Consider the following 22802-nt stretch of genomic DNA (forward strand, 5'->3'; position numbering starts at 1 on the left):
AGACAGACATAAAACAAAAACAGAAAAATAGAAAAAGTATGATACTGAAAATGACAAGGGGCTCGTGAACTCCTCTGCTCTCGGTGTCTTCTGGACTCACCTACAGCAGATACAGGACATGTAGACAAGGATCCAGCTGCTACTGTTTTACTGGCACAGTGCTACTCCCAAGTGGACCTTCCCTTGGTCTAGGGAGAGATTGGCTGAAGGCTGGTGTGACCTATTTGTGGATGTTGTGACTCCCTCTCCCCAGGGTGATCAGTGCTGGAGATTCTGGAACATCAGTCTTCTCTCAGATAGTGTGTTGCCTTGAAGGGAGAGGCTTCTCAGCCTTACCCCTGATTCTTATAGTTTACGAATTTCACTCACTCTGCTTTGCAATGCCTCCCACCAAAGTCCTGGGGCAAATCAGGCGTGAGGCCTACCTTGGAGCCTACAACTCAGTCCAACTAAGTTTGAATTAGATTGTTGTTAGTGAGCATCAACTCAGAAAAGTCCCATTTAAGTCAGTAATTTAAAAGTTTTTTGGTATTTTCCATATCACAGAGCCCATTGGACTCACGAGAAACAGCAAAAGTCCAGACGTGCAAGACCATTTTGGAGAAGTTAGTATGGTTTTTCCTGGGTCGAATATCTTAAAAAGACATTATGTCACCAGTTTACAGAAGAGTCAATATAAAACCCCTATAAAAATAACTGATGAGAAAAAGCATGACAAAGTCGGTCAGTCAAACATCCTGGCATCAGCAAAATAAAAATAAATTCAGCTTTATGGTAAATTTTATCATCTCCACTTTCTCTTCTGCTTGTCTAAAACCAGAGATTCTTATTCTTCTCGCAAACAAGGCAATTATGGTGGCCTTTCTAGTTTGGAACTGGGCTCTAGGACAGAGAACATACCTTCTGAAATCTAAATCTTGATAGAGAAAAGTTATTTTAAAACTCACCAAGATGAAACTCATCAAAAAGATAAAAGTTTAAATTAGACTGAAGGTCTATATATGCCTATCCCAGCTATTCTCATCAGATGATGGAAATTATTATTGGAACTATTTGGCAAATACTTATAGATTCATAGAGTGTAAAGACAGAAGGGACCATTGTTCTTATTGAGTCTAATCTGCTGCATAACACGGGTCACAGAATTTCACCCAGTGATTCCTGTATCAAGCCCGCGGATGGAGAATCCATCTCATCCGTTATCTCTGTATCTCTTTCTAGTTCTTAAATGACCCTCAGTATCATCGCATCTGGGGCACCTCCCAACACCCTTGTGAGATAGGGAAGGCCTATAACCCCCATTTTACAGCTGGGAAACTGAAGCACGGAGGTAGTGGCTTGTCCAAGGTCACACAGGAAGTCTGTGGCAGAGCAGGGGCTTGAATCCAAGTCCAGTGGCCTGGCTTCTGTGCCATTCTTCATTTTGGGAAAAAATTTTCCCGACTGGAACAAATAAACACATTTGCAGAAATCCCAGATGGGAAAAAGAGCTGAATTCACAATGGATTACTGGGCCAACTCTAAGGAAAAGAATTAAGATGAAAAATGATGAGGGTTATAAATGTCCCCTATTTTCCATGCAAGTCTGAGATGTGTTTCTTATAAAATCTATACATTCTTCGTGAAGGATACAAACTTCCATCGAAGAAAGGAAACTGGGCACAAGACTTGATTTATATTTTACTAAAAAAAAGCCATAAGAATGTTGTAATCCCTCAGGTGACAAAAGCAGGAAATATACCGATGACCCCAGCCAACTCCCATTGACTTCAGTCGAAGGAAAGACACTCACTGACTTCAGTGGGATTTGAATCCAATCTCCAGTTCTTGTATGTGTTCCTGTTCTCCTGTGCTCTGTAAACATATGAGCCTCGTTCTCCTTGGAGGGTTATTTTTGATGCCTGCTGTTGGTGGCAATAAAAGACATGGAAGGGAGCTGCTCTTTCTAGAGGAGTGCACAGTATGTTCATGGAAAGATCAGAGACTTGCGACCGAGCGGTAGCAGTCTGGAGTCGCCAGCTTCCACACTGTGATTGCCACATGCTTCTCCACCGAGAGGGCAGCTCTCATTTGGGTGTCCCTGCGCCGCAGCGCTGGGGTGAGTTCAGTACACAGTTCCAGGAAACTGGCTTTCCTCATCTGAAAGTTCTGCAGCCACTGCTCATCATCCCAGACCTGCATAACTATGCGATCCCACCATTCACAAATCCAAAAGCGACGGTCCACCGTGTGCAGCTGCTCTATGAATACCAAAAGCAATCTCATGTTGATCCTATCGGTTTTGGACAGCACGTCAGGCAACTGTGACTCCCATTGACTTCGGGACTTCAAGATTAACTGCACTGCCATTCGCAATGTGCTACTGACAGCTAGCAGAGCATGGGAGGATAGCACAGGATCCGTGGCGGGGCGAGAAGAACTCAAGGGACATTGAAAAATGCTGCGAACCGAAGATGGAAGCACATGGAATGCTGGGATGGAGAGCAATGCATCATGGGACAGTGAGCCCGGACCCATGATGTGCTGCGATCCACTCTGCCTTCCCACAAGACCTAGAGGCAGAAGGTGGAGAGCTGAACTGTGGGATAGTTAGTGCTACTGACCCAAGTGTGGATGCACTATGGCGACAGAGCAAGACAGTTTGAACATGCAACAACATTTTCTTTTAGCACTTTTGGATCGTCAATAAAACTTTCGGCAAAAAAACTCTGACAGCGTAGACCTAGCCTAAAGTTAAACTTCTTCTTAGGTTGTTCATCATTGCCGCCTGTGTGTGTGTGAGATAGAGAGAGAGAGAAGAGGCTGGGAAAAGATGTGGTTATAATTTTACAGTTCACTGGTGCGAAATGGAATCCGGCAAGTAAAGCGCTCTCTGCAGCTGCCTGCTGCACTGTGTAAACCTGCAAGCTCTTGCAAATGTTATCAGCTGACTGCATGGGCACGTGTGTGCAGGCATGTTTGTGTGTGTGAGCATGTGCAGCGTGTGTGTAATACAAACACCAGGACAGCTCTTCTCACCTGGCCATCCTTTCCCAAAAGACTGGAGTTGCAATGCTGGCCAGCGCAGAAAGAGCTCAGGTTCAGTGTAAAGGCCTCAGACTGGGCACCTGGGGCTCAGCCTTAGGGCTAATCTACAGGAGGAAGTTGCATCAGTTTAACGTAAGGTGAGATTTTTAAACCAATGTACTACGAAACCGGTGCAAAAGGCGGTGTGGACACTCTGATTTTGGTTTAAAACCAGACTTATTTCAGTTTAGTGCAAGATGATGGGCAACAGGTTTAAGCTAAGCCACTCAGGCTACGTCTTCACTACCCGCCTGAATCGGTGGGTAGAAATCGATCTCTCGGGGATCGAATTATCGCGTCTCGTCAGGACGCGACAATCAATCCCCGAATCGACGCTTGTACTCCACCAGCGCAGGTAGGAGTAAGCGCCGTTGACGGGGGAGCCGCGGAAATCTATTTGCCGCCGTCCTCACAGCGGGGTAAGTCAGCTCGGATACGTCGAATTCAGCTACGCTATTCGTGTAGCTGAATTTGCATATCTTAAATCGACCCCCCCCCCCCCCCCCCGTAGTGAGGACGTAGCCTCAGAAGCAGAAATGAATGTGCCCATGTTGGGGTGTTTACTGGCTTAAATGAATCGGTTAAATTAAACTGATGCAAATTTGTGTATAGACGAGGCCTTAGACTCGCTCTTTAGCCTTGAGCAAGCCACGTAACTGCTCTGTGCCTCGGACAGACAAGGGCAGGACCAAGGCAGGAACCAGGAACAGGCTAGAATTGGAGCAGGAACTGTGAACAGGGGTTGGATACAGATTGCAGGACACAGGCAAGAGCTGGGTCCAATGCAGCAGCAATTGAGAATCTGCCCGGTTGCTTGGACAGTCCACTTCAGTCACTTCTTGGCTTACATAGTGGGTGCGAGCCAATCAGGCGACAGCACACCTTGGGCGTGCCGATAGGATTTCCTGTGGGGACTGACCTTCCCGGATTTGTGAGGTGCTGCTTCATCTGCCTACCTTGGACAACAAGGGAGTGTCAGAAACCTAGGCTCCCCACAGCCCCGGGTTCTAGACCCACTGAAACCAAAGACCCCATTCTTGGATCCTTACAGACAGATAGGGCAGTGCTAACATTTCAGAGGGTGTATCAGGACAAGCTCTTTTAGTCTTGCAGTATTTCTTTCTATGCGTGGCTTGATGCCAAATAGACCCCCTCTTTCTTTATGGCCTGGGATACAAAGGTTTGTGTTAATAAGGCTTGGTGTTCACTGGAAAAGCATGTGAAATGTATCTTAGCAAAACCCTGAGTCCAACTCAGATTGCACTGCGGGCTTTTGTAAGTGATTCCTTTAAAGAGCTAGGTGTAATAAGAGCCACAGTGTTAGAATTGCTTTGATTTTCCATGTGGAGAGCTCCTTTGACATGTCTCAGTGTGCTGATCCCACTCGCTTTCAAGATACCATCCTGGAGACCACCTGGATAGTATCAGCAAAAGCTCTGTAGGGTCTTTGTGTACTTTGGCATCTCTGACTCTGGGGAACTGTGCCTCAGGTGTGGTCCAGTTGATAATGTTTTCCCTACAGCCATCAGACACCATCCGTCTCTCTGCCTGTTCAGTCTTTTCGGTTGGGCAAGGATCCTGTCTAGTGGTGGATTTTGGGATGTGGGTGCCTGACAATTCAGAATTGAACCAAGACCCCCATTTTACATAGTCTTCCAAAGAGCCAGCAGAGGGTAATCAAGTCCTTAGATTGAATCAGCTGTCTAGTGCCTCATTACCAGTTCCTAAGCCATCCATTCCGCACAAGTGCTCTGGGTTCCATGTGTGCATGTGGCTTAAGGCTTAAGGAGCTGGAGTCTCAACTCCTTGGTCTAGCTAGTGGTCATCAGGAATCACCTCAGTCCAAGAAGATAGAAACACAAAGGAAAGAGAAGCTCCCACTAGAGATCAGCTTTAATGGTGGGGAGAGAATAGGTGACTGTAACCTAGAAGACAGTGCCTCTGAGAAGGATTTAGGCATCACATGGGCTTCCAGTGCAATGCTGTGGCAAATAGGGTTAATGCAATCCTTTGGTATATAAACAGGGCAGTAGGAGTAGTGAGGTGACTTTCCCTCTGTTCATAGCTTGGGTTAGACCGATACTGGAGTACTGTGTACAGTTCTGGTGTCCACATTTTCAAAAGGATGTTGAAAAATTGGAGAGAGTGCAGAGAAGAGCTACAAAAACGATTTGAGGACGGGAGAAGATTCCTCATAGTGAGAGACTTAAATAACTCAACCCGTTTAGACTTAAATAACTCAACCCGTTTATCAGAAAGAAGACTGAGACATGACTTGATTAGCGTGTACGAGCACCTGCCTGAGGAGAAAATACCGTCATCAGAAGGCTTATCTAATCTAGCAGAGAAAAGCATAGCAAGAACCAGTGACTGAAAGCTGAAGCCAGACAAATTCAAATAAGAAAAAGACACAAATGTTAAGAGTTTGGATGATTAACCATTGGAACAGGCTGCCAACGGAAGTGAGTGATTCTCCATCTCTTGATGTCTTCAGATCCAGACTGGATGCCTTCCTAGAAGATATGCTTTAGCCAATCACAAGTTATGTTTTAGTCAAAGACAAGCTATTGGGCTCAATACAGGGGCAGTGGAGTGAAATGTAATAGCCTGTGACATACAGGATTTCAAACTAGATGATCTAATGGTCCCTTCTCTCCTTACGCTCTGTGAATCTATGAAATGCCTGAACTCGAACACTCTAGAACTTTCCTTTTGTAGTGATACAACTAGCAAGAAAGCTCTTAGAGAATGTACAGAACCTACAGCCCTGACCTGGCCTTCTGATCCATCGACGGAAATACACTTCGAGGGGCTGGGAGGGAGGTTTCAGTGTCTGGATCTGAATTGTTCATCTTAGGCCCGGCGCTGATCGAAGATCTGTGAAACTTGAAACTGTGGAAAACGCTGCAGTTTCCAACTGACTTTTTCTTGGAGCTTTTTGGTTCATTCCAACCTGAAACTCTGGGGTGTCAGAACCCAGCTGAACATCAGCCAAAGAAACAATTGCACAGATGCCTGAAAACGCCCACAGCTGGGTAGCGCTAATGATGGCCCGAGCTTCTGAGTATATAGCTGAGCCTTCATGAGCGTCCTCCAGCAGTAATGGCACTGGCTGGTTTTCCCTCGTTTAACAAATTGCAACATGTATTTGAGAGCCCAGGCAGTTGTCTTTCCTCCCAGGGCTGCTTGTTAGCTCTAGACTCAGACACTTGTTAACACTGTGGCAGTGGGTACAGCTCCATGGATGAACAGGTATTCAAATAGTCATGCATAAAGTATCTCTCACTCTTTTATTGGCAAGAGTTTGTTAGCCAAAGCCCAGATGAATTGTGAATGCAGCTTTTTGCTCTTCAACTTCCCAGGTCTTAGATCGTAGGCCTCTAGTTTGTAGATCAGCTGGCCTGGCCTTACAATATCTCTGTTGATGCTATTGTAGTTGTGTTTGGGGCAGACCGATGAACGCTGCTCGGACAGTGTCCGCAGAGAGCTGAGGGCACTGCATGGAAAACTACTCGCGGTGGAGAACAGAGTGGACAGGTGAAGGGAGAGAGACTGAGTGGGTGGAGGGGTGTCAAGCTGCCTTGCAGTGAGTTCCAACCTCATCCGATGAAGTGGGCTGTAGCCCACGAAAGCTTATGCTCAAATAAATTTGTTAGTCTCTAAGGTGCCACAAGTACTCCTGTTCTTTTAACCTCAGGGCAGACTCTTAAGAACCAGGACACAGACTCCAAATTGGCTGAGAGTTCTATACTTAGATTCCACCAACCAATGATCACCTGTAAACTCCTCATACACTATAACAGCCTAACCATGCAGTCACAGACAGTCCCCTTGGGTTCTCCAATCTGTCTTGCCACCCAGCTGAGCCTAGCGTTTTGATAGAAGATCCCTTACACCAAGAATCACAACAATATTCTAGTTACTCCCAGTCCCAAAGGACTAGTCACTTACCCCAGGGCAATTGCACATTAGATTTCACACCAAAGACAAGTCTAGTAGCCAATCCTTTGATAAACTATATACTGATTTATTAATAGGAAAAGGAAACAAGTCATTTATAAGGTTAAAGCAGGTAAACATAGATACACACATGAGTTATTATCTTAAGTTTCGAAAGGTAATGGGAGCATCTATAATAAGCAAGGTCTATATGTCCTTTAGGATTAACCTCAGCTAATCAGCTTATGCCTAGAAACCTTGCACCCCAGAGTCCAAGCAGCACAGAGATACAGTTTCTTCTTGTTAGGGGTTTTTACCCCTCCTCCCATGTGCTCTGAGCTGTGGTCTCAATTGATAGAAGGAATCCACTTGCATGACTCGTCTTCATGGGAGGGATAGCAGAACAACAGTATTTTGTCCTCTTTAATATCCCACAATAGCCCGCCTGGTGTCGAAGGACCTTCCCTTTTGGGCTGGACATACCATCTTCTGTTGGAGACCAGCCTATCACACCAGTTAATGTCTCTCTTCTTTCTGGTGATTTACACAGTCAAGGGGACTTAGACCAGGTCTAAACTACACATCTATATCAGGATAACTATGTCGCTCAGGGGGGTGAAAAATCCACACCTAAGCCCCCATGTAGACAGTGCTATGTTGACGGGAGACCTTCTCCCATCGACACAGCTACCGCCCCTCGGGGAGATGGATTAACTGTACTGACAGGATAAACTGTCCTGTTGGCAGAGTAATGTCTTCGCTAAAGCACTACAGTGGCGCACACAAGCCCCTGGGTACAAATGCTTAAGTAGTGCCTTACAATATGGGATATAAAGGTTTCGTGTGAGATTAAGGCATGCAGCAATTTACAAGCATTCAATAAAGTCCAAACACTAAACACATTCTTATCATTCTAATACCTGTTTTAACAATACAAACACACAGGTGAGCCAGGCCGATTCCAGCTACGTGTTTGTTAGTAGTCAACTGAGACATGGGGACCTTGGCATGAGCTGGCACCTGGTCTGCCAGTGTCACCGCAGGGGAAGTATTTACTGTCCCTTTCCATGCAGGGAAATGTATTTCCTCCAAGAAACTGGGATAGGAAACAGCACCCTGTTTTTAGTGATGCCCCACTTTAGGCAGGTGCTTACCAGACAGGTGACCTATGTTCTAATTCAGACTGTGCCACTGGCTCACTGTGTGGCCTTGGTTGAGTCTCTTTGTGTCTCTGAGCCTCAGTTTCCCCACCTGTAAAATGGGGCTAATGATGCTTGCCCACCTTTGTAAAGTGCTTTGAATTCCAAGGCCAAGGAAGAAGTTGTTCAATCGAGTGGATTACAGTCACACAGTGAATGAGGCCTGGACATGTTTGGGCTAGTGGTGGGTGAACTCAGGAGTTTCAGCTATTTGGTTCATAGGGAAAGCCAAAGGTTTCCCACCCACTGGAGGGGAACAAGCTGGCTCTTGAGAGTCCTTGTTCCTGCAGTGTCATAAGGAAATGCTGTAAAGACAGCTTTTCTAGGGGCATCTGAACAGCTCTGCTTCCACCCAAAACCAGGAAGTGCTGAGGCTCATGGGAATTAAAAATGTTACGTTGCTGAAATTATTCTGATTGTCGTCCCCGCGCCCCAATCAGCTCACCTTTGAATGAAGGTTCCTTCCTGTTTCTCAGCTGTTTGCTCTCTGTACCAGACTAACATCTGCTCCCACATCAACTGCTTCCTGTAAACCCCAAACATTTACAAACAGGCTGGGGAGAAGGTGGGGACGGGGGAGACTGTGCCAGGGAGTGGGTGAGGTGTGTTAATGTAAGGAGAGGGAAGGTGTGGATGCATTGGCAAGAAGATGGGACTGGATAAGTGAGGGTGGGGATGGAACTCCTCTTGAGGAGATGGTGGAACAAGGTGACCTGGGGAGAGGGTGGAACATGGTAGCCATCATCATTAGCAGTAACAATCAGACTTTCCCTGGGTGATTTAGCTTTTCACGCCTTTGACATTAGCCCTCAAGTGGTGCCGGTCTTCCAAAAACCCAGCGCTTTGACATAAATTCCATTGCTGGGCCCAATTAAATCTATATATAGTCTTAATAGAGCCTAGCTAACGATCTATCCCTCACTCGGCATGCACGCCTCAGTAACCGCACAGGAACCAGTGCTCATTAAGATTGGGCTTTCTCTCCTTTAATTGTGACACTAGGCTCTCCATTTTGAAGGCTTTTGAGTGCAAACATCTTGCCAAACCTCATTTGTTTTACGATTTGCAGCCTGCAATTATTTGAAACACTTAACTTGTGGGACCACGTGAGGCCAGATTCATCAGTAACCAGGCTGGGGATTCGGAGGGAGCTGAGGTGCGTGGAGTGGAGCTCAGGGACAGCATGAATTGCAAGTTGACCAATGTTGGGTGCTTGCAGGAAAGTTACGGGGGAGAGGCCAGGATTGTTGCTGGTCCTGGATGAAGATGCTCTGAACCCTCACTCCAGAGGCCTGAGCTAGTGGGGTGGGTTTTGTTTTTTCCTTGTGAATTCTCTGGCCTAGAGAACTCAGTAGTCTTTTCCCTTCACCTTTATGTTTGCCCCATATGATCTCCCTCTGTCTATTGCTGGGAGTGTCACTGGCCGCACAGAGGAGAACCCGCTCACACAGATAGAGAGGGGAGTTGGGGATAACAAAGGAGGGAGGGACAGATCCTGGACCCGGTGATAGGCAAAAATGAGTGTGTGACTTGAACCGGTAATTTACCCCACCAGTGCCACGCAGCAGCCACATCGACCCCAAGCTTAATTATTGTGTCATATGTCCTCGGCAGCTACTGCTGCTTCCAATTAACTCGCCTTAATTAAAGCCTCTGGTTTTCAACGTTCTGAGCATAGGAGAATAGATTTGCTGGGAAGGAGCTTTACACTGAGAAGGAATAGTTTAGAGTGGCATGTGCATTGGCTGTGCTGGGAAAGGAGGGTGGCGTTTGCATTGGCTGTGCTGGGACAGGAGGGTGGCGTTCACACTGGCTGTGCTGGGAAGGGAGGGTGGCGTTCGCATTGGCTGTGCTGGGACAGGAGGGTGGCGTTCGTATTGGCTGTGCTGGGAAAGGAAGGTGGCGTTCGCATTGGCTGTGCTGGGAAAGGAGGGTGGCGTTCGCATTGGCTGTGCTGGGAAAGGAGAGTGGCGTTCGCATTGGCTGTGCTGGGAAAGGAGGGTGGCGTTCACACTGGCTGTGCTGGGAAGGGAGGGTGGCGTTCGCATTGGCTGTGCTGGGACAGGAGGGTGGCGTTCGTATTGGCTGTGCTGGGAAAGGAGGGTGGCGTTCGCATTGGCTGTGCTGGGAAAGGAGGGTGGCGTTCGCATTGGCTGTGCTGGGAAAGGACAGCTGCGTGCAGTTTGCAGTGTCATTCCCACACCCCAGCGGAGGTGAGATGTCACTTGCATTAGGTGTCTCAATGATGCGGACTGGAATGGAACCCAGGATCCATTTCTAGCCCAGCCGAAGGGTCTCCTCTTAAACTGGTTTTACAATCATGTAAATAAAAATTTACTCCTGATTCACACCGGTATACGGTAGAGGTGGGTGGATCAGGCCCAGGGTTTGGTTTTCAGTTGGGTTCCTGCTTTTCACACACCTTCCTGCTGGGAATATGCACAGGAGTTGCAGAGACTTGCCTGAGATCACACGGTCAATGGCCCAAGCTGGATTGGCATCCCAGCTCTCCCAGAGTCCTTTGCACTAACCACATCCTCAGGAGCTTTGCTAAGGGAGCACAGAACCTGGTTCTTGGGTGGTTTTTGTCTCAACCTATTCAACAAACAGCATTAGCGTGAATGCTCTATTCAGGGCTTTGAAATGAAATCAGCCTCTCTTAATCTTGCTGCAGCTTTTGGGGGGCCAGCTGAGGCTTGAAAGATAGGAGCAGCATTCTCTGAACCCACACAGCTTGACAGAGTCACGTTCAGTGTTTTGGAAATGTATCTTTTGACTATTGGGAAGGAAATTGGCTACTTAAGATGCCTTTTTGTACATTTAAATTGACTTAGTCCATCAGACTGAATAAATCCAGCTGCTATATTAACAGCCAATTATAACAGCAGAGATGGAGCAATAATTCAGATTTTGACCAGAATGTCGGCAGCTTAGAAAAAAGGAATGTGTATATACTGAAATTATAAAAGAGTCAAATATGGAAGCCAGAAAACGAGGGCTGAGCACATACCAGGAGCCTTGTATAATGGCAGAAGGGGGAGCCACATTTCTAGCAGGATTAGCTGGTTACTGTCGATCAAATCCAAAACCTCAATCATTTTGTTTTAAATGACTCCATGTAACTCAGTTATACTAGAAAGAGATGAAAGATGTGGTTTTTGGAGAGAGCTGGTCCTACTTATGGTTAATGTAAAGATTGGGATTCAGGTTTGCAGTTGATTTGTGAGGAAGGGTGGCTTAGTGGTTAGGACACTCAGTCATAGGCGCCGAACACCCACGGGAAAAAATTAGTGAGTGCTTAGCATCCACCGGCAGCCAAGCTCCCCGCCCCCAGCACCCCTGCCGGTCAACTCCTCCCCGTCCCTCCTGTATGCCGCGGAACAGCTGTTCAGTGGTGTGCAGGAGCCACTGGGAGGGAGGAGGAGGAATGGGGATGGGGCGTGCTTGGGGGAGGGAAGAGGTGGGGCAGGGGTGGAGCAGGGGTGGGAAGAGGCAGGTTGGGGCCTTGGGGGTAGGGGTGGGGTGGGACCAGGGGCGGAACGGTGGCAGGAAGAGGCAGGTGGGGGTGGGGCTTTGGGGAAGGGGTGGAGTTGGGGCGAGCCTGAGGGGGGGGAGGGGTCAAGCACCCCCTCCGAATAGAGAGGAAGTTGGTGCCTATGCACTCAGTTAGGACATGGGAGATTTAAGTTCAGCTCCTGGCTCTGCCACCGACTCCTTGTGTGACCCTGGGCAAATCATTCAATCGTAGTCTCTGTTTCCCATCTGTAAGATGAGGATAGCAACACGTCCTTTATCTGTCTTGTCTATGTAGATTGCGAGCTCTTTGAGGCCAGGACAGCCTCTTACTAAGTGTATCTGCTGACAAGCACAATGGGGCCCGATATTGGTTAGGCCTCTAGGCACAATAGTAATATAAATAATATCCCAGCTTGTGCGGTTCCGCACCAGAGGCACCTCAATGTTTGGAATCTCCGATCTCAGCAGGGAAACACTCATCAGAATCCCACCTCGGTAGAAGATCACTCCTAAGAAGTGTCATCTGGAATGGTTTCAGTTTGTCAGAGGGGTGGGGTGGGAATTAGGTGTGCTAGAACATGGGGACCAGGGGCCATGGCCCTCCACCTTTTTACTGGCTGTAAGGGTGGGAATAGGTGATACAGGGAATAGGCGGGAGTGTGGGGAACAGGACGGGGGGCTCGGGCAGAAGGCAGTGCGAAGGCAGGGCCTCGGTGTGAATGGGTGATGTGAGGGCAGGGGCTTGGGGGGAAAGGGTGGCACGGGGGGCAGGGCCACGGTTTGGGCACTGGTGGCCCCCCACTTTTAAGGCACTTCTGCTGCTCCTGGTGGGAATCAAAATCTGGTTTCAGAAATTGTTTCAGCCTTCACTACAGAAAATGTCTCCATTCCAATGCCTCTGTCAGTAACGATGAGGAGAAGACATGATCGCAGGGTTGTGTGGACTTTTCTTTTTCATCTATCTTTGGGGCAGCGTTAGGGTGACCAGACAGCAAATGTGAAAAATCAGGACAAGGGGTGGAGGGTAATAGGAGCCTGTATAAGAAAAAGACCCAAAAATCAGGACTGTCCCTATAAAATCGGGACATCTGGTCACCCTAGGCAGTGTCAAAGGCTGATTGCTTCTAGAGGGCACAGACAGTTCTCAAAACTTTAGACTCACGGAGATGAGCAGAATTAATTGCAGATTATGTTCCAGGGTAAAATATGAGCTCTGATGTTGTCTTATTTGCTCAATGTTCCCTTCTCTTAAGCTGATGACCCCTTGGTGGCTTTCCTTTCAGTCACAGCTCCTTTTTCTGTAGTCTCTCCCTTTATTCATTAGAAGGTCTGACACTGCAGCTCAAGACATTTATCAGCATGGTACAATTGTAATTAATCTCACGATAAAGCTGCTTGAGATGAATTCATACAGGGCCCACTGTACCAGCAATAGCACACAATGATAGGAGTGGTTATACTGGAGACCTCTCACTAGGGCCTACACCACGGAACATGGCGCATGGTTTGGTGTGAGTTCATACTGGGTAGTTGTGTGTCTTGGAGGCATTAACACAAAACAAGATGTGTTGCTGTAGCACATACCCATGTGTCTCCGGTTTACCAAATGGGATGCAAGCAGTACAGGGCCAGGTACACCTCTACCTCGATATAACGCTGTCCTCAGGAGCCAAAAAATCTTACCGCGTTATAGGTGAAACGGCGTTATATCGAACTTGCTTTGATCCACCAGAGTGCGCAGCCCCGCCCGCCCGGAGCACTGCTTTACCACGTTATATCTGAATTTGTGTTATATCGGGTCGCGTTATATTGAGGTAGCGGTGTATGGGAAATAACCATACTCCCTAGGTCCTGCTGCTGCTGTCATTGGATGGCTGAATGGTGATCAGATACCACAGTGATGGGCAATTATACAAAAACCTACATAGGTAGCTAATTTCTGTTACATCTTTGCAACAATTTGCCAATGAGGCTACCCCACCTGGGTAGTTAACACAGGAGCTTGGAGCGGCAGCTTGGAGGCATGGATAAAGTCATAAACCTCTTTATGTTGTCTCGCCACTAGAGGGGGACAAAGAGACACTGTGGCAATGTGTCAATTGGCAACAGCATTGGGCTAGGATAGGAAAACCAGGAAGTGAAACTGTGTGTAAACAGAAAGCCCAAGCGGAGCGAAGTGCGGCGTATAAACAACCACCGGGACTGGTTGAAAATTATAGGAGGTTTTGAAATTCCTTCGGCTGCCCTAAGCTAAGGTGATGTTGGAGCTGAAGTCCAGGGGGCCGAGGGCTAGGGGAATGATAGCTGCACATGGATGCACATGGAAAATAAAAGAGCTGGAGTTTCCAGAAGAAAAGATGGGCTTGTGGGCAACGCCTGGTGTGCGATTTATTGACCAAGGAAATATTCACCATGGAGTAGGCGTGGCAGAGAGGTCTGGAGACAAGAGAACAGGAGAGAGCTCTTAGAATGGAAGAACGGCCAAGTGGTTGTAGGCTGTTATCCTAGGACTGGGTGCATGTCCCTGCTCCACCCCAGACTTCCTGTGTGCCCTTGGTCAAGGCACTTAGTCTTCCTGTGCTTTAGTTCCCATCAGTAAAATGGGGATAATAGGACTGCACCAGCTTACTAGGGTGTTGTGAGGATCAGATGCTGTGATAAAGGGGGGCCATGTAAGTCCCAGAGAGAGGTATCTAGAGAGCTACTTTCAGAGCCTGCGTTACCAGTTCAGGCCCCGCAGTTGCCCTCCGGGGCATAAGCCGAAGGTGTGTTGATCAGATGAATTAGCAATTTAGCAATGCGTTCTAGAGCCCTGCTTTGCAAACAGGCTGTCTGCTGTGCTGAGCCCGGGTCTGTCCAAACAGAACCGTGTAACTGAAGCAATAGGGGGCAGTATGTGTGGGGAGGGGTGGACGTGAGCCTGTGCGTGGGTGTTTGTTTCAGTGCTGTGTGTGTGTGCGAGCAGGGGAGAGGGAGGTATGGGGCTGAATTCCCCTGGTGTAACACCATTGATTGCAATAGGGTTGTGCCAGGTTGGAATTTGGACCAACGCGTGTTACAAACAGCTTCATTCAGAGGCTGCACTGCAGCATTCCCTGCGCGGCTGGCCTGGGTTGCTCTGCACTGGTTCCCTTCTGGGAGGCTTGGCTCCAGAAGATTGCTGCAGCAAGGAGCGTGAATGGCTTCACAGCCTGCGCTCCAGAAAGGAACTGAGAGCAGTGCAGCAAGCCTGAAATGTTCTCTCCCTTCCTCCCGCAGCTGACCAGAGTGCCTGTGGAGTCGTGCGGGCAGTACAAGACCTGCAGCACGTGCCTGGGCTCCGGGGACCCGCACTGTGGCTGGTGTGTGCTTCACAACACGTAAGTACAGCCCGATGGCCTTTCCCTCCATCGGGCCCTGCCTCCCTTGCCCCAGGGTGCTTTTCTCACTCTCTACCGGGGCACGCAGCAAAGCTGCAAATGGACAGGTCTGTCCCTGGTGGGGCACAAGACAGCACTCGAAAATGCGATCCGAGCAGCTCTGTTGGGGCCTCGGAGATTGAGAGAGAGTGTCCTTGCTGAAGCAGTCGTCTTCCTTTCACTTCGAATGGTAAAGAAAATCACAGAGACAAGGCAGTCTGGGTTTCTCCCTTCTGAGTGCACACGTGAGTGGATAAGGAGGGACTCAGCAAGACCCTGATCCAGAGTCCATTGAAATCAATGGAAAGGCTCCTGTTTGCTCCACTTTGTTTTGAATCAGGCCCATTCGCTCTTACAGTTTCTTTTTCGGGGACAAATCCATTCCCTTCTCCAAGGGATAGGGCAGCAGGACCAAGGCTGGGGCGAGACTCAGACACATGTCTCAAGTGCACTGTAGGACCTGAGTCTCCACTGCTTACATTGCTTTGACCGCTGTTGATTTCATGGGAGGTACTCCTGCTTTACACTATCATGAGAGGAGAATCAGGACCTCAGGATTCCATGGGCACAGGGGGCCAAATTCAAAGGTAATGTGTAAGGGGGAACTGCCCCCTTTCAGCTCAGTGGAGTGTTAACTCTGAAACCTAGTGACAACAATTTAAATGTCAGCCCAACTGTTTCAATGCTGATTGTTTTAAGCAGATCCATCTGGCTCTTCTGGGACAGTGGGCAAAGTCTGGGCAGATAATTTCCACCCTACATGGGTCCCAGTATCAGTGTCCAGGGGGGGAGTCTGCTCATTAAAATGGCACTGCAGGGAAGGAGGCCATACTCTGAAATACAGCCTTGCCAGGTGCCTCTAGAACGAATGAAGAACTTCAGCTGAGGTGGTCCCAGGCCCTGCTGACATTGCAGCACTTTGTATTGTTTTCCTTTGACCTTGAGGCTTCCTCTTACTAACCTCAACACCCACCCCCCGCCCCTTCTGCCCTGCAGAGAACCCTCTTCCAGTACCAGAGAGAGCTGGGTCTCAGGTGTGTCGAGCTCAAGGCTGGGACAGGCTGTGAATGGTGGGATAGCATCACATGCCAACGGAGCCTGTGGCCTGATCTTCATGGCCATATATAGACCAGCGGAGTGCAGCTGGGGCGGCGGGGATAGTGCTGTTAATAGCCTATAGATGCTTTGCTTGAGTCTCAATGGTCTTCAGCAGGGAAAGAGGCTCACTGCATGGTTATTCCTCCCCTGTATTCACAGCCCTGTCCTTCAAGAGTTATGGCAAGCTGCCATCCAACAGAGGACAACTTGGACATAGCAATGCCCTTTGGAGGCCAGCAGCGCCACTCCTACCTGTGGCTATCAGGGGTCGCTGGAGAGTGGAGTGAAATGAGCCCGCTGCTGGTAGCGCTAAGGAGGTTCATGTAAATCAGCCCCCAAGTGGTTCACACCCCATGAGCTGACCCCATCAACTCCTGGGGTGTGAAACCACCAAGGTTTGCTTGATTTCAGATCAGAGCCACATGGCCTGACTAAATATGCCCAAAACGAGGAGTCAGGCCCCGCCTTTGCTTAGGCCCTGGGCTGCCTCAGTAGATCCTGGGCACACCTGGCCTGAGTTGAGGTTTGTAAACGTTACCCCAGCTATACCGAGCAAGCTGCATCCAGGGCCCTGCTAGTCCCTCTTGGTCTGAGAACATGAGGCCAGCACTTGTATTCAACAGCCAGCTTTGGTGTATTCTCCCTCTGCTTTTCTTCTCCCGGGCCCACCACCATGATACCCGAGCAGACTGCTTTTTGCTATCAATGACCTAGCCAATGAAGGGGCCCACCTCTTCTGTATCAAGGACCTGCGTGGATTGCCATTATTGACTTGTTTATGTAGCATCTTTCACTGGAATCAGTCAGCTTTATGTCAAATGACCCTCACGGGACAGAGGGATTGGCTGGCTTGGTAATGGGCTAAGGGGCTTCTCACCTCTAAGTCATCAGCTCCATCCAGCCTGTCCCCGTAGTGACTGAATGCTGTTAGTGTCTGATCGGTGCTCGGTGGCTCTCGGTTCATTTCCTAGCAGGCGGGTGTCAACAGCCCAACAAACAGCCACCTTGTGTGCACTGATTGGTCTCTTCGGTGGGGGTCTCTGCAGAGCAGCCATGAACTGCGTGCCCAGCTCTAGAGATGGTTCCTCTGGGTTCAGGTTGAGGCATATTGGAGGCATCAGCATAGGGGAAGCGTATGGTGCCTCTGCCAGCCCTGCACCCTTTGTGTAGGCACAGGGGCGGGGTCAGGGCTGTCAAAGCATGCTGAACCCCCCCCCGTGGGATCTGGCGCTGTGTGGCTGCTGATCACGTGCAGCGTATTCCGAGGGTGTGAGGAGTGACAGATCCTCCCTCCTACCCAAGTCTATAGGAACCTCACTTTGGTGTGACTCAGTCACCCATCACTGCTGAGAACCCCCCAGGCACCTCTCGGTCTAAACATGAGCCTCTACTACTGGAGCTGAAGGACTCATTCCTTTAGCAGAGAGCAGTAGCAGGCTGTTATCCTGTGTGGAGCGGGGGCACAGGTACGCTTGTCCAGTGCAGTGCATTAGTTTGATGATGATGGTGATAGTGATGTATGAAGCACACGGCCGCATCACCAAGGTGCCTGAGCTGTGGCACAATCATCATGAATACGTCACGTATCCCCTCCTCTCCAAACCAAGAACCAAACACGGCCACCTCCATACCGAGTGGGAATGGGGGGCCCTGCCCAGGGTCTAGCATTAAAAAGCAGCTCAGACAATCATTGGACGTGGGGCTCGGGGATGGAGATGCAGATAAGGCAGGGAGGGTATTTCCATTGTCTAGCTAAATCCCATTCATTTACCTGCGAGGCGAAGGTGGAGTCCCTGAACGGTGGGTGAAGTTAGAGCACAGACCCAGGTGTGACGTCATTTCTTCTGTTTGAGGAAGCAGGTAAATCTGGGTCTCCAGGTCTGGCCTAGAGAAGTAGGTGTCGTTGCTCCCCGACTGGCTCAGTGATTGGGATTCCAGATGCATAGAAGAGACCATCACACCACATTAGCTGCTGATTGAACCACGGCAATACCAGATATTTCATCTCAGGCCATTGCTGCAGTCACCCAGGGTCAGTGGCAGGGATCAAGCAATCAATGCACCTAGCAATGAATCCCTGGAGAGAGAAAAGGGGCAGAGACAACTGCAGATTGCACAGCAGCTGGGTGCAAGGGAGCTAAAGAAAATGCTGGCCAGCGTATAGTAGGGAAGGGAGAACTGGATTCAATAGCCTAGGAATCCCACATGCAAACCTTCCCCCCAACACGCTCCTTCTCCTCCCTAAGGAGGAAGGATGGCCTTGTAGTTAATACACCAGCCAGCACAGCAGGATTCCTGGGTTCTAGTCCCAACTTTAGGACAGACCTGGATGCTTACTGCTTAACCTCTGCTTCCTCCTCTGTAAATGGGGCTGCCCTTTATTTACATGCCTTATGGTAGGGCCACGAGGGCTAATTCGCCTTGGGTTCTGAGGTGCTCAGAAAGGAAAACATGTACATCCTCCCTCTAAATTCCTTTCCTTTGTCCTGCTTCCCAGGCGTGAGCTCCGCGCCAGTGCTCCCCACGGCCTCTCCTGTCCTTGGGGAAAGCTGCTGTGTGCCTAGAACCCGAGTCCTCCCTCGCTTCCCCCAGTGCCACGCCACTGACCTCGGGAAGTTATTGCTGGGGAAGGGAGAATCAGGCTCTACGGGTTTTATTAGGAAACTGTACAAGTCAATGACCACAACTCCCTAAGAAAAGACGACAGTGCTGTGGCCACTTCACCACTCTCTGCTCTTGCCTCGTTGTCCTGTTCCCGCCTCACTGCATCCCGGATCTACTCTCCAAAGCGCCTGTAATACGTCTGATCTGGTGGGGCTGGGTGAGCAAGTTTGGCTCCAGTTAGAACCACCCGGCCTTGCAAAGGACACTTCGCCCTTAAACCAAACCTGGAGTGAACTAAGCACTTGGGGGGCTGAGAAGGTGCCAGGAATTCTTTGTCTTCTCTGTGATCTCTGTGGTTTTTTTTTTTATTTGCCTACCTCTGCCCCTCAAGCTGGGCTTGGAAGCAGAAGGGCCAAATCACATGAGCCAGGCTGTCCGGGCATTTCCAGCCAGGCAAGCAGCAGGCAGTGCCAGATATCCCTGGTCTCACATAACTTCCAGCTCCTGTTCTGCAGAGTTAAGCTGTCCAGCTGCCTCAGGATAGCAGCACCTGGGTGTTTGGGTCCTTATTGGCACTGGCCCTTGGAACATTGTGAAGTGCATTAATCAGCCTTTCCTAGACTTGCTGTACAATCAAACCCCCACCCCTCCGCCCACGTGAGATCTCCAGGAAAACCTGTCAGAACCACTGCCCGTCACTAGTGTTAATACATCACCCTATGTCACCATTCAGCCAAACGCTTCATAAGCAGGAAGGAGTCCAGCCTCCTTTGAGGTAAAATGATCCCTGTTTTACAGATGGGGAAACTGAGGCACAGAGCAGGGACGTGACTTGTCCAAGCTCTTGCTGAAAGAGTAGGAATGGAACTCACAGCTCCAGACAGCCAGGCATGTGCCTTAACTACAAGAGAATCCTTCCTCTCCAGTATCAATCATCTTTAATTAATGGCAGTGCAGGGTTATGCCGTGGGCATGCCGTAAATTGCTCACCTAACGGAGAAGGGTTGCCTGTCGGGTGTGCGTAGCTGTCTGTTTATTTCTAGAGTGCTTCTCACTGTTGGATCTGAGCATCAGTAACTGAGGTCCTCAGTGCACGCTGCTTCTAAGGTTACCCCACAGCCCCATCCATCAGTTCACTGGAAGCTCTGAGTCTCCCGCCGGTGAACTCTAGTGAATGCTTTAGCCCAGAGGGCTGGGAGCTGGGATGGTGTCTGGTGACTGCTTTGTGATCCAACTTTGCATTGCGATCCTGAATTCTCTGTGCAAGGGGCAATGTGCCAGCGCCCAGGAATTGATTTCTGTGACTCTCCCATCCTAATCTTACAGGGGGAAACTTGACTCTATTGAGAGAGAGAGAGCCGGGGTTGGGGGGCAGCGTGAGGAGGGGGTAGGGAGGGACATTGATTGGCTTCTACATGGCCAGGAAGAGAGCCGGTCACTGGAGCTTTGCATTGCTGTATCTCTAGCTCTCATCGTATTCCTCTCCTTTCAGTGGCTCAGCTCCCCTCCGGGGCTGCGTTTAGGCCTCTTTAGGCTGTGATGAATCATTTAGATGGTGTAAATTGAAAATGTGGGGCTCGGCTCCTGCACAGGTCTCCAGGGAGGCTGAGGGAGGGGCGGTAACCAGGCTGAAAAGTTAATAGCTGGCACAGAGAGACCAAGTGCCTAGGACAGAAGGCAGCTGGTGAGCCAAGGCCAACTGCAAGGTCACGATAGTGTCACTGAACCAGAGCCCGAGGAGGGGAGGACGAAAGTTTTCTCTCAGTGGGAAACAAATCGCTGCTTTTCCACTTGCTGCTGCAAGAGGCATCGTCGTGCCAACCAGTCTCCTGAGCCGAGCCCGGCCCAGCAGTGCCCTCCAAATCTGGGGAGGGACCCCACACCCCGCCACCTCCCTCCGCTTGCACTGCCTCCTCTGTCTCTGGGCTTTCTCCAAATGGTGTCTCAGTGCTTCCCAGCCATGGAACAGCTGAGGATTGAGGGACTGACAGGAGCAAAGAGGCTGTAGAGGAGCGGACTCACCCCTGCGGGAGGTCCACCGGTCCCGCGTATTCGGCGGCAATTCGGCGGCGGGTACGCCGAAGCCATTGGACCGGCGGACCTCCTGCAGGCGCGCTGCCGAAGGCTTGGGGTGGCTAAAATGCTAGAGCCGCCCCTGCTCTTATACAGGCCAGCTGTGGCCTGATTGGGGTGTGGCCCAGCTGCGGCCGCTTCCCCAATCAGCCCGGCTTTTAGTGCTGCAGCCCTCTCCAGGGCCGCTTTCAAGCCCTTCCAGGCAGGAGGGGGTGTCCACCCCGCTACAGAGGCAAATGGAAGGATCCTCCCCAGATGTTTGATCATGACTCCAAGACTGTTGGAGAGTGGCTCAATCTCAAGCAAGGAATGTATATTTTAGCGTGGGGGATAAACCTGCTGTGTCCATAGTTCCCCCTCCCTATTTGGATTGGGGCGGGGAGGAGTCACTGGCTGTGGCCATATGAATACCTGTGCAGCATCCTGCACGCACCTGGCTGTGGCCAGGCGCACAGGGATACATGCCAGTCCCAGCATGCAAAAACACACGCACCGGCAAATACCTGCCCAAAGCACACACATCTACAGCCCAATGCACCAGCACCCCTAACCACTCCCAGCATGCACAAGCACCCCCCATCTTCCCGCAGCGACGCTCTTGCCTGTCATGCAACCCACACGTGCCAAAACAGACATGCACACAGAGACACACATGCAAATGTATGCTGCATAAATGCGCAGTGGCCAACACCTCTCACTCCCTCACGCACACACGCTGAGTTACGTGGTTGCCTCGCTCCCAAACCTGGACACCCACCACTCCACGTCAGTCTCGCCAGCTGCAGCAGAGGGCCTGTGCCACTTACTGAGATGAAAGAGTGTGAAAACACCCTCCTCTTCACAGACGTCCCCCGCTCCTGCAAACACACATGGTGACCAGTTAGGATCTTAGCAAGGTACAGTACCAAGTTAGGCCACAAGCTGCTGTCCTGCTGTTGACATACCAGGTTCCTCCGGCCCTGAGCAGCAGCAGCAGCGTGGAGCTAGGACGTGGTTGCAATGACTACGGGAAGGGGATTCTTTCTTGAGGCTGCTGGCCGGAGGCAGGAGTCTGTGGTTTAATGCAGGCTGGGCTGCCTAGTGTCACTGCTATTTAGGGACGCCGTAAGGGTATGTCTGGCCTGGAGCTGGAAGGTTTCATTCCATACCCGTTGAGCTAACCTACTGAAAATAGCAGCCAAGCCATGGCCTGCCCCGTTGCCCAAGTCCATAGCTAGAGTTTCAGGTGGGATTGTACTTGAGCCGTCCCACCGGCCGTGGCTACGCTGTTATTTTAGGAGGCTAACGCCGATCAAGCTAGGGTGGGTCTGTCTGCCTGAGCTGGAAATGACAGCTCCAGCTCGAGGGGAGACATAGCCAAATCCTGGCTGAGGCCAAGCAGTCACAGCAGGAACTGCTGGCTACGGTACATCGCCCAGCTGCAGGCACAGTCTGCAGCCAGGGTATGTGATAAGAAGGAGTTGCCCGAGATTTATCTGCTAGTTCCCAGCCTTGGGACCTGACCTTGCTCTTGCTGAACTCACTGGGAGTTGAGCCATTGGGCTTGATGGAAGCAAGATCAAGCCACGGGGAAAAGAGAGAGGGGTGTGTGTGTGGTCGGTGGTCACTCAGTGTTTGAAGAGCACGGCTTTATTCTGCGTCTGGCTCCAGCCGGCTGTTTGGAACAAGAGTTTCACAGCACCCTGCCCAGATTGTCTCTGGGAAGCTCGGCCCAGAAAGACACAGTCCCCACTGCCAAACCCCCACAGCGCTGCCCTAACTTATGCCAGGGGGGGAACTGACCCCAAACAGCCCTGGGATAGGGGAAGCACAAGCTGTCTCTCTGGGTCCCAGTGCGGGGCTCTGTGCAGGTGCTGGGATGAATTGGCCCTGTCACCCAGACTGTTCTCTCAGCTGTCCAGGCTGGGCC

At 50.1% G+C, this 22802-nt stretch overlaps 1 protein-coding gene across 8 annotated transcripts in view; it reads left to right on the plus strand.

Annotated features, from left to right (window-relative positions):
* Positions 1 to 22802, plus strand: part of PLXNA4 (plexin A4) — a 612559-nt gene that overhangs the window by 357540 nt on the left and 232217 nt on the right. For all 8 annotated transcript variants that reach the window (XM_065423502.1, XM_065423501.1, XM_065423503.1 and 5 more), the window contains one exon: positions 14979 to 15079. In XM_065423502.1, the coding sequence (XP_065279574.1) occupies positions 14979 to 15079 (101 nt within the window). The remainder of the gene's footprint in view (positions 1 to 14978; positions 15080 to 22802) is intronic.

The sequence above is a fragment of the Emys orbicularis genome, chromosome 1, assembly GCF_028017835.1.
Source record: "Emys orbicularis isolate rEmyOrb1 chromosome 1, rEmyOrb1.hap1, whole genome shotgun sequence".
NCBI classification, from domain to species: domain Eukaryota; kingdom Metazoa; phylum Chordata; order Testudines; family Emydidae; genus Emys; species Emys orbicularis.